The sequence below is a fragment of the Mirounga angustirostris genome, unplaced genomic scaffold (genome assembly GCF_029215605.1).
Source record: "Mirounga angustirostris isolate CCGP_5_RB_7025 unplaced genomic scaffold, mMirAng1.0.hap1 SCAF_8, whole genome shotgun sequence".
In the NCBI taxonomy this organism is placed as follows: Eukaryota; Metazoa; Chordata; class Mammalia; order Carnivora; family Phocidae; genus Mirounga; species Mirounga angustirostris.
Genome location: NW_026991716.1, coordinates 20,199,176 through 20,213,111, shown reverse-complemented (window position 1 = coordinate 20,213,111; position 13,936 = coordinate 20,199,176). Strand labels below are relative to the sequence as shown.

The 13,936-nt window shown below is 36.6% G+C and overlaps 1 protein-coding gene across 2 annotated transcripts in view; it reads right to left on the bottom strand.

Annotated features, from left to right (window-relative positions):
* CAGE1 (cancer antigen 1) overlaps window positions 1-13,936 on the bottom strand; it is a 54,842-nt gene that overhangs the window by 39,427 nt on the left and 1,479 nt on the right. For both annotated transcript variants that reach the window (XM_064597198.1, XM_064597199.1), the window contains exons 2-3: window positions 5,447-5,970; window positions 2,017-3,078 (exon numbers count right to left, since the gene is read on the bottom strand). In XM_064597198.1, coding sequence (XP_064453268.1) covers window positions 2,017-3,078; window positions 5,447-5,970 — 1,586 coding nt within the window. The remainder of the gene's footprint in view (window positions 1-2,016; window positions 3,079-5,446; window positions 5,971-13,936) is intronic.

Genomic DNA, 13,936 nt, shown 5'->3' with positions numbered 1-13,936 from the left:
TGAAGCACAGACCTGTACCCCTGAAACAAATAATACATTATATGTTAATTAATTGAATTTAAATTTTAAAAACACAAGAAAAAAGGGGAAAAAAACCCAAAAACCTCTGTGAAGCCCTAAAAACATGGCACTCAAATTTGAAGAGCTAAATGTTAATATTTATTAAAAAAACAACAACAACTCTGAACTGTGGTTCTCAAACTTTGGATTCTCAGGACCCCTTTATAGACTCAAAAATTATTGAGAATCCTAAAAGGCTTTTTTTTATGTGGGTTCTATCTACAACTACTTATTGTATTAGAAATTACGACTGAGAACATTTAAAAATTATTTGCTTACTAATCCGTTCAAATAACAATAAATCCCTTGTGTCAATATAAATAACAATTTTAATATGAAATTACCACATTTTCCAAAGGAAAAAATTAGTGAAAAGAGTGGCACTGTTTACATTTTTGTAAATATCTGCAATGCTGACTTCATAGAAGACAGCAGAATTCTCACATCTGCTTCATACATTGGTCAGACATAAAAGCAATGAATGACACACAGTTTCTAGAATACTCCACAGGAAGCACTTGTGAAAAAAATGAGAGTGGCAAGGTCATAACATCTTCCTATTCCCATGAAAATACCTTGACTTCATAGACCCACCAGACCACACTTTTGAGAAAATATACGTAGAATTCATGAAAAGCAAAACTAAAAGCAGAGTAAGGATGATTTGGGGGATATTAAAGAAATTGATTCGTCAAGATAAAACAAAGAACTTTACTTTACTCTTTATTTTTTTAAAGAAAGCTCAAGAAAAAAATAATGTACTGTGATAAACTTCTATACAGTTGTACTAATTCATTCAGAGTTTACCAATACAAAATTTGTCATGATTTGGCTAGCAGCTATTTTGGAAGACAAAATACAGACCCTTAAGTTGACTTAATGTCATCTCTGCTTAGGTTAGCGGTTCTCAAAAGTGTGACCCTCAGCCCAGGGCATTGGGGAGACTCAGAATCTTGTTAGAAGTGCGCACTCTTGAGGAGCACTAGTTTAGATAATCCTGATTTCTTTCTGGAGGAAAGATTGCAGAGATAATTTTTTAAACATAAGAGAACAATATTTTCCTGAGAATCATTAAAAAATAATATAACTATTTACTTGCAAACAATACTTGTACTAATTACGGATTCCTGAAAAAAAGTCCTCTAAGGACATCCTCAAGGGAACACAATCAGCTCAAGTTATAAGAGTTTTAAAATAAAAATACATTTTCCTAGCTCAGATTAGCCTTCTTTCTAAGTAGTCAGAATTAAAAAGGTTATACTATAAATATTTTAAGACAGGCCTACAAAACTGAAATAGATATGCTCTGGCTTGTGAAAAGGATCACTTCCAGGTTGTCTGCCAAGAAAGCCATTTGCACTGCAGAGAATACATATTACAGCCTCTCCAAACCTATTGATATGAGGCTCTCATGTTGTTTTTAACAGATGTTAACTGGACTTATTGTGGTGATCATTTTGCAACATATACAAATATCAAATCATGCTACACACCTGAAACTATGTTATATGTCAATTACAGCTCAATCACAAAGTTTATAATGTCACAAAATGAATATGTGATATAACATAGGTTTGACCGTGTAAACCAAATATGAAATTGCATTATTTAGTTTCATTGTTAGGCAGATGTGGCATGAAAACATTGAGATCCCCACCTAAAAGATCCTTTCGCAAGTGGTGCTTCAGATGATTGATCAGAGGTACCCAGAAAATTCCCACGTTAATTTTCACCTCTACCAAAATAGTCACAAGAAGCCAGAAATGGCCCTTCTTTAACCTGAGTACCCGAGAACCGGAGAAACTTCTCCAAACCTGTGGTACATTTTCCATTCTCTTTCTTTTCGTTAATAATTCTTTCTGCCAACAAATATGAGTGCGGTGTCTAAATGTGCATCAGCAGACTGTTAGCAATGCATGAAATTCTGCGTTCAAGATTCCGAATTTGTGCCGATACCTTTTTGATATCCGCCGTTACCACTTCCCTGGCGTGCTCCATTAACCAAGGCGTCTCAAACTGAGGGGGGGCATCATTTTGCTCCTGGCTCCTCGCCACCTGCTGCCGAAGCCTTTCGTTTTCCTGTTTGACTTCCGTGACCTGCTGCTGGAGTTGGGTGTTCTCTGCCTTTTCGGTATCAGATATGAGCTGCAAATGAGTAACTTGAATGATCAGCTTCTTGAGTGTCAATTTCAGTTTCTGTCTTTCTTCCAGGTTTTTCTTCTTGTGCTTCTGAAATTCCTCATGTAAAGACAGGAACTCTTGTTTTCGGGCCTTTTTCTCCCTTTTCAGCAGATCCAGAGCGGAGGTGGTGGCCTTTTCCAGCTCCCCCTTGAGTTGCTGCAGCTTCTCCACCTCTTTTTCTTTCTCGCTTAGGGTTCTGTCCATCTCTAGGCACTGACTGACAGTTTTAGCTTTCTGTTGCATTTCAGTCATGTACCTTTCCTGTAGGTGAACGTAATTGCCCTTGATCTTCTTGAGCTCCAGCTGTAAGGTTTCCTTTTCATTCCTAGCTTCCTGAAGATGCTTTTGGGTGTGAGTTAAGACCTCGTGCAAATTCTGCAGCGTCCTGTCAGTGTCACTCTTCTCTAGCATCACTCTGTATTTGTCTTCAATTAATTCTTCCATCTTGGCCTTCAGCTTATTTATGATGTCCATGAACACCTGCTGTTTGGTAGTCTGCTTCTGTAGTTCTTCAGTCTTCTTCTCTAAATACTTGTTGCTACTCTGCAGGTCTTGGATCCGAGTCTGCTGCTGTTTGTTAGTGTGCTGTAATTTCTGTAAGACTTCATTTAAAGCCATGTCCTCTTCCAGAGGCTGTGAGCTTTCCAAGCTCTGCTTTGGGTTGGGCATCTTGCTGTCCTCTGGAGATGCTCCACCACTCCAAGAAATGCCTGCAGGAGACCAAGGTGAGGCCGTCCCTGGCCTGTCCACGTCCCGCACGGTGACCTCCTTATGGTGACAGACTGGCATCTCAGGAACATCCCGAAAGCTCTGTATCCCTTTTGAAGACACTGCGATCTGTAAATTAGAGTACATAAGTGTGAAAAAGAGTATAAAGATGGTGAGTTTTGAAATCATATATAGCTGGCCTTAAATCCTAGATCTCTAGTTTGCTTTCCTCAGCTATAAAAGAGCAATGATAATGTCTGCTTCCAATAATAATACTTACTTGACAAACATACTTAAGTAGTAACTGCTAAATGTATATATGGCACCCAATAGCACAGCAGAGCAATAGATACATGATAGAGGTATGGATCACATTTACTTTTTCAGAAGAAAAACTCAGCTTTGATACTCTCACCAACTTTCTATGATACGAAATTTTCTGAACACCTGTGAGGTACTTTGACTTCAAATGAATTAAAACAAATTTATCAGTTACCCTAGAGTCTGTGAGGCCTCTTTCGAATGAAGACTTTTATTGCTCATTAAATCATTATCTCATGGCTATGACTCCTGTGAATGTAAGAATGTCAGATGAACATGCCTTGTGATTGATTTTCTCCCACAATACAGGTTTTGGGGGCTTTTTAAAAGAATAATAAGTTGTAGTAAGAAAATGCTCAAATGAATATGATATTTAAAACTCTGTAAAAGGGGGTGCCTGGGTGGCTCAGTCGGTTAAGCATCTGCCTTCGGCTCGGGTCATGATCCCAGGGTCCTGGGATCGAGTCCTGCATCAGGCTCCCTGCTCAGCGGGGAGCCTGCTTCTCCCTCTCCCTCTGCTGCTCCCCCTGCTTGTGCTCTCTCTCTCTCTCCCTCTCTCTGTCAAATAAATAAATAAATAAATAAATAAATAAATAAATAAATAAATAAATAAAATCTTAAAAAATAGAAAACCCCATAAAAGACAACTGCAGGGGTGGGCTGTATAACTTTCTAGAATTTAGAGATACTAGACCCCTATATTTTAACAGTTTACCATTGTTCTGGGATAAAGACAACTATCCCTACCAAGGCCTACAAGATTCCAATGTCTGGTCTTGATGCCTGACCCACGCTACCTGTCCATCCTCATCTACTACCTGCCACCTTTGATCCAAAAACATTGGGCTCCCGCCAGGTCCTAGTGGGTGCCATGCTCCCTGAAGCCACAGGGTCCTTGCACATGTTACTTCTGCATGGAATGCTAATCCCACCCACAGTTAACTTAATTAACTCCTAACTCATCCTTCAGAGCTCAGCTCAATTACCACTACTTCAGGAACAGTAAGATTCCTGTCATTTTATTCACAACAATTATCATACTTGCAGTTTATAGTTTATATGTAATATTACACAACATACACTTTACATGCACTTTATATAACTCTTCATAGCACTTACCATAGTTGCAAGTTTACATTTACTTGTGTGATTATTTAATGTGAATTTCCTCTACTAATGTGTTATTTTATGAGGACAAAACCTGCATTTTTTTAAACCATTATATAACCAACACATAGTACAAGGCCTAGCACATAATAGATTGCTGAAAATATTCATCGGCTGAATAAATGACTAAATGCAATGGAAATAGGAAGGAGCAATCTTGAGAAACACTAATTAAACAAGTTTTTTAAATGTCATTTTGCAGAATCAACATAGGAAAATAAAGTTCTCTTTTACATACTGCTTCCAAATAAATGAACAAAAAAACTGCTCATTTTGTAAATGAAACATAATAGTCATAGATTTTTTTCATCAGACTTACAATAAAAAAGTACTATTTGTGCTATTCCTGGATTATTATCTATTTGCCCATACCAATTCTTAAAATTGTTAGTTTATAAAAATTTTCAGAGAGTACATAGGATTTATACTATTGGCATCTTCAGTGTTCTTAGGATACTACATGTGTGCCCAGAAAGAATAAGTCAAAAGACAAATTAATATTTTCACTTTGGTAGAAAAATTAATATTTTGTGCTTGTCAATAGTAATCCCTCGCCAGAAAAATTTTAAGATTTTCTTGTCAAATGACCTAATGTCTCTCTCCTTCTTCTTCTTAACCTTTTCCTTACTGTAAACTGAGTTCCAGCCAATTTGATTCACCAAACGTAATTCATTATATTCAAGGCACTAGGTAGATGCTAAGATACATAAAAGGATGAGCAAGACAGAGCCCTGATCCTCAAAGAAATTATCATTCGGGAGAGCTAATCTTCACATATGGACTTGATTTTATTAGAAAGAATTTGTTTCTAAATTGATTAAGCTCTCAGAAGGCATTTTCCCCAGAGAAGCAATTTCCTTCGTGCTGATTAGATTATCTAGCAGTACTTGGAAATGTCTCAGATTTTATATATATAAAACATATATATATATAAATATATATAAATATATATATTTTTGGAAAGCACATATAACACTCTACAAATTATACTGACCATCAAAAATCTTACCTCCTCTGTTTTATCATTGGCTCTCAGATCAAAGAGGTTAAAGCTATTCTCTTTGTAAAATGGTTTTTCAACATCTCTGTGTACCTTTTCCTTATACAAGAAGCTTTGAGTTTGACTAGGTTTGAGCGCAGACTCCACGGAAGCACTTTTAGGCAGTGACATTTCCATGAATTTCAGTGTCTCTCCACTGCTGTGCACTAGAGGTGGGCTTCTAGAACATTGTGTGACACACTCATGAGCAAGTTGGTCTTCATTTGCGGACATGCCAGTTCCCACTGGATCTTCTTCCTTAAATGAATCTTCCTTCATATTGGTGTCTTTTGCATAATTATACACATGACTTTGCATTTCTGGTTTCTCCGTGTAAGGTGAGCTTTCTGTCAGATTTTGAAATGTTATCATTTCATTATTAAATGCTTCTCTCAGATGAAATTTGCAAATGGGTTCAAATTGCCTCAAGGGGGAAATGCTGGTGTCAACTGGCTGAGTTAGTAAGTCCTGTGAATCATTTCCAATGCTGACATCTCATTAGAAAAAGAAAGATGGAAATAAGAATTAGCTGACCATAAACTTGTATGTTAACAGTTATATTTACATTTATGAAACTGCTGGAGTCTATTTAAATTATATTAATTACAGCATTTTTTATTGAGTGGATTTCAGCATGACTGTGCTAGCAAACAAAACAGAACCACTTTTAGGGGCGCCTGGGTGGCTCAGTCGTTAAGCGTCTGCCTTCGGCTCAGGTCATGATCCCAGGTCCTGGGATCGAGCCCCGCATTGGGCTCCCTGCTCAGCGGGAAGCCTGCTTCTCCCTCTCCCACTCCCCCTGCTTGTGTTCCCTCTCTCTCTGTCTATCTCTGTCATATAAATAAATAAAATCTTTAAAACAAAACAAAACAAAACCCAAAACAGAACCACTTTTACACAGGGGCCGGAAGTTCTCACATGACTGCTACAAAAAAGCTTGTTATAGTAATTCTGGTCAAATACCATTGCAACCAATCCTAAGATATCTTCAAAACTCCTTTGTCATACTGTAATTTTAAAATGTTTTCAATATGTTTCCAAAGACTACAAAAGCACAACAGAATAATACTAAACACATAGAAACTTGTTTCATCTCACAATCTCATGAGCTAGGCATTGTTATCATCCCTGTTGTACAGATAAGGAAATGGAGACATAAGAGATATTAAGTCGTTTACTTGCCTAAGGTCACAGAGTGGGTACGCAGTGCAGCTGCAGTTCTGGAATACTGTTTCTTTTCTTTTTATTTTCTTAAATTTAAATTCAAGTTAGTTAACATATAGTGTAGTATTAGTTTCAGGGATAGATGTAGTGATTCATCACTTACACACAACACCCAATGCTCATCCCAACAAGTACCTTTCTTAATACCCATCACCCATTTAGCCCATCCCCCCCACCTCCCCTCCAGCAACCCTCAGTTTGTTCCCCTAACTATAGAGTCTCTTACGGTTTGCCTCCCTCTCTGTTTTTATCTTATTTTTCTTTCCCTTCTCCTATGTTCATCTGTTTTGTTTCTTCAATTCTACATATGAGTGAAATCATATATTTGTCTTTCTCTGACTAACTTAATTCACTTAGCATAATACCCTCTAGCTCCATCCACATTATTGCAAATGGCAAGATTTCATTCTTTTTGATGGCAGAGTAACATTCCAGTGTATATATACACATCTTCTTTATCCATTCATCTGTCAATGGACATCTAGGCTCTTTCCATAATTTTGCTATTGTGGACATTGCTGCTATAAACACTGGGGTGCATGTGCCCCTTCGAATCAGTACTTTTGTATCCTTTGGATAAATACCTAGAAGTGCAATTGCTGGGTCATAGGGTAGTTCTATTTTTAACTTTTTGAGGACCCTCCATACAGTTTTCCAGAGTGGCTGCACCAGCTTGCATTCCCATCAACAGTGCAAGAGGGTTTCCCTTTCTCTGCATCCTCGCCAACACCTGTTGTTTCCTGTCTTGTTGATTTTAGCCATCTAGAATACTATTTCTAAATGCTATGCTATACTGTTTCTCAACATGACAAATGATCCAGACCTAAAACGTTTTTAAAAATCAGAAGCAAATAAAGTAAAGTGGAAAGAAAGAAAGTGTTACAAAATTAATGATGCCTCCCTTCTATCTCAATTCCCTCCTTTCCCCCTTCCCAGAGATAACTACTGATGAACTGAAGCTGGTATGTATTCATTCTTCCCATCCATATTTTCCTACTTTTACTACTCATTTATGTACCTTAAATAATAGATATCAACTTCCCAGAATTTCTCATTTTGTGACATCTTACTGTCTCAGTAATTACACACAGCACCAAAAGACCAAGAGAAATACCTAACAGTTCCATTTATTAAATAGGTTCAAATAAAGTATTTGCCCTAACTTAGTAGATGTTCAAAAATATACATAAACTGAAAGAAAAACATAATGTTTTATATCATTCTTATGCAACCAAACTTACTATTTGGATGCACTATTGGGTACCACATGTTTCAAATCTTGGAATCAGATAGGATGACATCAACCCTCACTTTCTACTCCACATTGCTTTTCATACAATACTTGCTTTTTATCATAGCAACCTCCAAAAACCCAGCTTTGCAAATATTTTATAGAAAGGGTTATAGTATGGTTTTACATTGAAATAGTGAACTATCTCAAGTTACTGGTTTGTGGGGTCCAGAAGACGTCAAGTATCACTGTTTCCTAAATATTTCAAAAGATCCTGCAGCACCCTGGGTGAACTGTGGAGATATAGTATTATTTTCTGTGTTTTTAAGTTTTATGTAATTAGAATCAAATTATATTTGTAACCTATATATCACATATAAAAATATAAATGTATATCCACATGAAAGTCTTTATTTCACTTAAAATTTTGCTTTTCAGATTTAGCCATGTAAATACATGTAGATCTAGTTAATTTTACTGAAGGATTACACTTTCTTTCCTTTTTGTTAGATATTTGTTTCTAATTTTGCTATTAAAAACAACTCTTCAGTGAACATCCTTATACATGTTTCAATGTACACTAAGAATTTTTGTTTAGGTTCTGGGTATATACCTCAAAGTGGAATTGCTGGATTATAGAAAATATGTATTTTCAACTTCACTAGACATTGCAAAATTACTCTCCAAAGTGGTTGCACCAGTTTATACTTCCACCAATAGCAAAAAAGTTTCTTTGCTCTGCTACATCCTTCCAGGCAAGTTAAACTGATACATATGAAATGGAATTTTGTGGTCTTTTTAATAATCTTGCAGGTTTCTGTGATCTGCCTATTAGATACTGTTATGGCCTGCATTGTATCTCCTCAAAATTCCTGTGTTGAAGGCTTACCCCCCAGTACCTTAGGATGTAACTATATTGGGAGATGGGGCCTTTAAAGAGGTAATTAAAGTTAAATGAAGTCATAAAACTGGGGCCCTAATCCAATATAACTGGTGTTCTTATAGGAAGAAAAGACACCAGGGAGGCACAGGGAAAAGGCCATGTAAAAACACAAGAAAACGGCTGTCTGGGAGGTCTCAGGATAAACCAACTCTTCTGACACCTTGATCTTGGACTTCCAGCTTCTAGAACTGTGAGAAAATACATTTCCATTGTTGAAGTCACCTGGTCTGCAGTGTTTTGTTATGGGAGCTCTAGCAAGCTAATACATATTCTTTGCCTGTTTTTCTATCGAGTTATATATGTCTCTTTCTTATTGGAGTTTTAACCTTGGATACTAATGTTGTCAATGTACATATTGCATGTATCTTAGTCTGAGTCTTGTTCTTTTTTTTTCTGGTTTATAATTTGGTCATATAGAAATTTTTAAAAATTTTAGTGGAGTCAAATGTGTTGCTTATGGTTTGTACTTCTCAAGCTATTCTCTGAGCCTCATGTTTCTCATCTGTAAAATAGAGACAAAACAACCCTTATTTAAAAAGAAAAAAAAAAGCCCTATTTCATAGGATTGTTTGTAGATTAAATGTGATCATGCATATAAAGTGTATATTAGCACCTGGCTATTACTATTATTGCTGTTATCATAGGACACACACACAAAAATCTCTCTGCGTATTGCCAACAAAGAGATACTCACCACCTAAACAATCATCTAGTGTGCAATAAATTTTTTCGCAATGTGTGAATTTAGACTCATCTTCCCTTTCAGCATTCTTTATTTCATTCTGTATTAATAATAAACAAGGCATTAATATTAATACTTCAAATAAATATCATAAGCCTCTTCTGAACATGTATATGCATTGCTATGTAACTTTTTGTTGCATGGGTAGAATGTACTCTGGTACCCTTTCCTACTGTATATCTGAACTCCTTTTTAGTAAAACCATGCTAATGGAATTACGATATTAAATGACATTAAGCAAGTATCTTGCTATTTTAATATTTTGGTTTTTTGGTAAGTCAAATCATGTTACTATAAATGTAGGGATGTATGATAATGTATATATCTCTGATCACCCTTTGAAGTTTGCTAAATCTGGTCTAAACAACTACGAGGATACTTGTTATTCAGGTCTTGACAGTGAAGATCCAGGGTTCCAGTAATGAGGTGAAATATGATTCCAATAGATAGAAATCTAAAAAAATTCATGTAGGGCTTATTCTCAAAGTTACCTTAATGTTATCTAGGATAAAAGGTTTTGTGAACTAAATTAATAGTATAAGTAAGATATTAAAGAAAGTATTTTGAAAGTTTGAGGAAAGCATTGGTTTAATCATGGATAGTGTATCAAGTATGTGAGACCTAGAGGATGCTCTAAAAAAATTTGTATCTCTTACTAAAGTCATCTGGTTACAAACCTCTATTCAATCATGCTTCTTCTTACATTGTTGTACTTATTGAATGTACCTCAAGTATGAGAAAAACTGAGTTATATTTTACAACAATTTGTTTTTTTAGACTCCTTGGTAATTTAGACCATTCCTGCTAATGAGATTTTAAAAGTATCAAGAATAATATACTTGAAAAATAAAATAGCATTATTCACATGTATTGATGTTATATTTACACAAACTTCTTGGAACTCCACTATTTGTCAAATACAGAGCTCACTTCTAACTCTAGCCTTCTATGATAATAGTGTTTTTAACTAAAATATGCCTTTTGTTCCTTTAGTCTATAAATTCTTTATAAAGAACAAAATACTCAGTGAATTCCAAGAAAGAGAACCTCTTTACATAATTTAAGAATTCGTTCTTTATAATTTGATACATAAGATGTTAGACCCTGATTAACACTATAACAAAATTTTCTTTTAAAATGAAAATATGGGGGCGCCTGGGTGGCTCAGTTGGTTAAGCGACTGCCTCCGGCTCAGGTCATGATCCTGGAGTCCCTGGATCGAGTCCCGCATCAGGCTCCCTGCTTGGCAGGGAGTCTGCTTCTCCCTCTGACCCTCCTCCCTCTCATGCTCTCTGTCTCTCATTCTCTCTGTCTCAAATAAATAAATAAAATCTTTAAAAAAAAAGTTTAAAAAAAAAAATGAAAATATGGGGGCGCCTGGGTGGCTCAGTCGTTAAGCGTCTGCCTTCGGCTCAGGTCGTGATCCCAGGGTCCTGGGATCGAGCCCCACATCGGGCTCCCTGCACCGCGGGGAAGCCTGCTTCTCCCTCTCCTACTCCCCCTGCTTGTGTTCCCTCTCTCACTGTGTCTCTCTCTGTCAAATAATAAATAAAATAATTAAAAAAAAAATGAAAATGATAAAAATTATCATTTTATAAAAGAATCTTTAACATTATTTTTTAAAAAAGAAAGTAAAAACACTCAAAAGCCCATTACCTAGGGAGAAGCTATATGATCATCTTTCTACATCAACAAATATATAGTTCATCCTTGAACAACATGAGTTTGAACTGCCCAAGTCCACTTACACATAGATTTTTCTGATAAATACAGTATAATAGTGTAAATATATTTTATCCTAATGATTTTCTTTTTTAAAAAATTTAATTTGTTTAGGGGCACCTGGGTGGCTCAGATGGTTAAGCATCTCAGGGTCTTGGGATGGAGCCCTGCATTGGCCTCCCTGCTCAGCCGGGAGTCTGCTTCTCTCTCCCCAACCCTGCTCTCCCTCTCACTCTCTCTCTCAAATAAACAAAATCTTTAAAAAAATTGTTTATTTGACAGAAAGGGGGGGTAGAGAGAGAGAGATAGCGCAGGGGATAGGGGCAGAGTGAGAGGGAGAGAAAGTCTTAAGCTGACTCCATGCTCAGGGCTGAGCCTGGGGCGGGCTCACAACCCTGAGATCAGGACCTGAGCTGAAACTGGGTCAGATGCTTAACTAACTGTGCCACCCAGGCACCCCTACTAATGATTTTCTTAATCACATTTCTTTTCTCTAGCTTACTTCATTATAAGAATACAGTATATAATAAATATAACACACAAATCATGTGTTAATTGACTGTTCATTCATGTTATTGTTAAGGCTTCCGCTCTACAGTAGGCTATCAGTACTTAGGTTTGGGGGGCCTCAAAAGTTATATGAAGCCTTTCAACTGTGAGGGGAGTCGGTACCTCTAAGCCCCGCATTGTTCAGGGGTCAACTCTGTATCTGTATTACCATATTTAAGGTTTACATATCCACTGTAAATCTGTGAAATAATTTAACTAGGTCCCTACCGATAAAAATTTAGGTTGCTTCTAATGTTTACTTATTTATTTTAAATGATACCTTTCTTAAAGTTTATTTATTTATTTTTAGTAATCTCTAAACCCAACCTGGGGCTGGAACTTAACAACCCCGAGATCAAGAGTCACATGCTCTTCTGACTGAGCTCATCAGCACCGCTAATGTTTATTTATTAAAGGTAATTCTGAACATATCTCATTTTCATACTTCCTTGAGGTAGAATTAAAAATAAAATGTGTTTTCTTATCACTAAATAGCCCTTTAGATAGGTTATGCCATTTTATGGGCTAATCCACATGAAACTGCCAATATTTGTCCATTTTTGAACAAAGTCAAATTACATATGGCACAACCTAATTCATTCCTATTATTTACATACTTGCTAATAATTGTGAACCATTTAGAACAACATTCATCATGATTTGGGACAATATAATCTTTTATTTTGTGAGAAAGGGCACTTGGAATTTTCCTTAAGATAGAAAATCATTTACATGCAGGGTCTGTCAATGCCATTAGGAATGACATTTGAATCATTTGCATGCTGACATGTTAGAATATGCTCTAGATCAAATGTCCAGTCCCTTGGACTCTTTTCCTGCCCGTCACTGAGTTGTCATGGCCATGTCCCTTGGTTGCACACTTAAGACTTCACATGGAGGCTACAAAGGATCAGTTTTAACACTATTTGTAAAATTCTCTCTTTCTTTGTACACTAAGGGAACTGGGAAAACCAAACCCAGTATTCCCCTCCTCTGAGCCTCCACTGGAAATTCTTTTATTGTTCCTCATATTTTTGAGGAGATTTTTGTATGGAAGACAATGTGAAAGCTGAATATATCTGTACCTCCTAGAACTTATAAGCAATGCACACCTGAGGCAAGTTTGAAGTGGTACTGCTGGTTTCCATATAGAAGGGAGAATTTGAGTGGGTGAAGTCTTGAGAAAGACTGCTGAGATTCACGGCCTCCACTTCCGACATGCTTCCTAATTTTTCATGAGAAACATCCATTTCAAAATGCACAGGATCTGAAGATGATGACCAAACTTTTTGACAGTCCTTGTTCCTAACTGTTGAATGATGGAAGGCTTCTTTTAAAAAACAACATAATTTTAATGTTTATTAGTATATGCAAACAAAGGGTTCCCCTCCCCCATCTCTCCTTGCATTAAGAAAGCAACATTCATTGCCCTAAATTTTTAAATGTCCATTGTCAGGTTATTAGAAAAATAAAAATTTTTAGTTTGAGTATACTATGGTCACTTTGTGTTGTAGTAAATACCAATTTGGACAAAAACAAGTCAATATATATGTGGCTACTATCCAATAATTTCCTAAAAGACTTGGGACCCAGAAGATGAAGGGACCTCTCAGTTACTTAAAAGATATTTACAAAATATTATCAGAGGACTATCAGGTTCCACAAAATACTGTGTTGCTATTTACTTGATACTCTCTATTATGTCATTATCAAATCAAATCCAACGTTGTAAATCAGTTTTCTCCCACTTTCCTATCCCACACTATTCTCTCAGGCACTTGGATTTGAAAACTTGGAGACACCTTTGGTATCCTTCTACCTCATCATCTGGGCTATCCAGTTACCAAGTCCTGTCCATTCCTCCTTTAAAAATGTTTTTCACAACCCATGTTTTCTTTCCACCTCTTACATCATCACACTGGCCCATACTCTCGTGACTTCCTCAGGTCTGTCAGGGGATGGGAGTGGAAAGGATGTCCAATTACACGGAGTCCAAGTTCTTCTGCTTGACTTTCTAGGTCTCCCATAGCCTGGACCCACATTACCTAT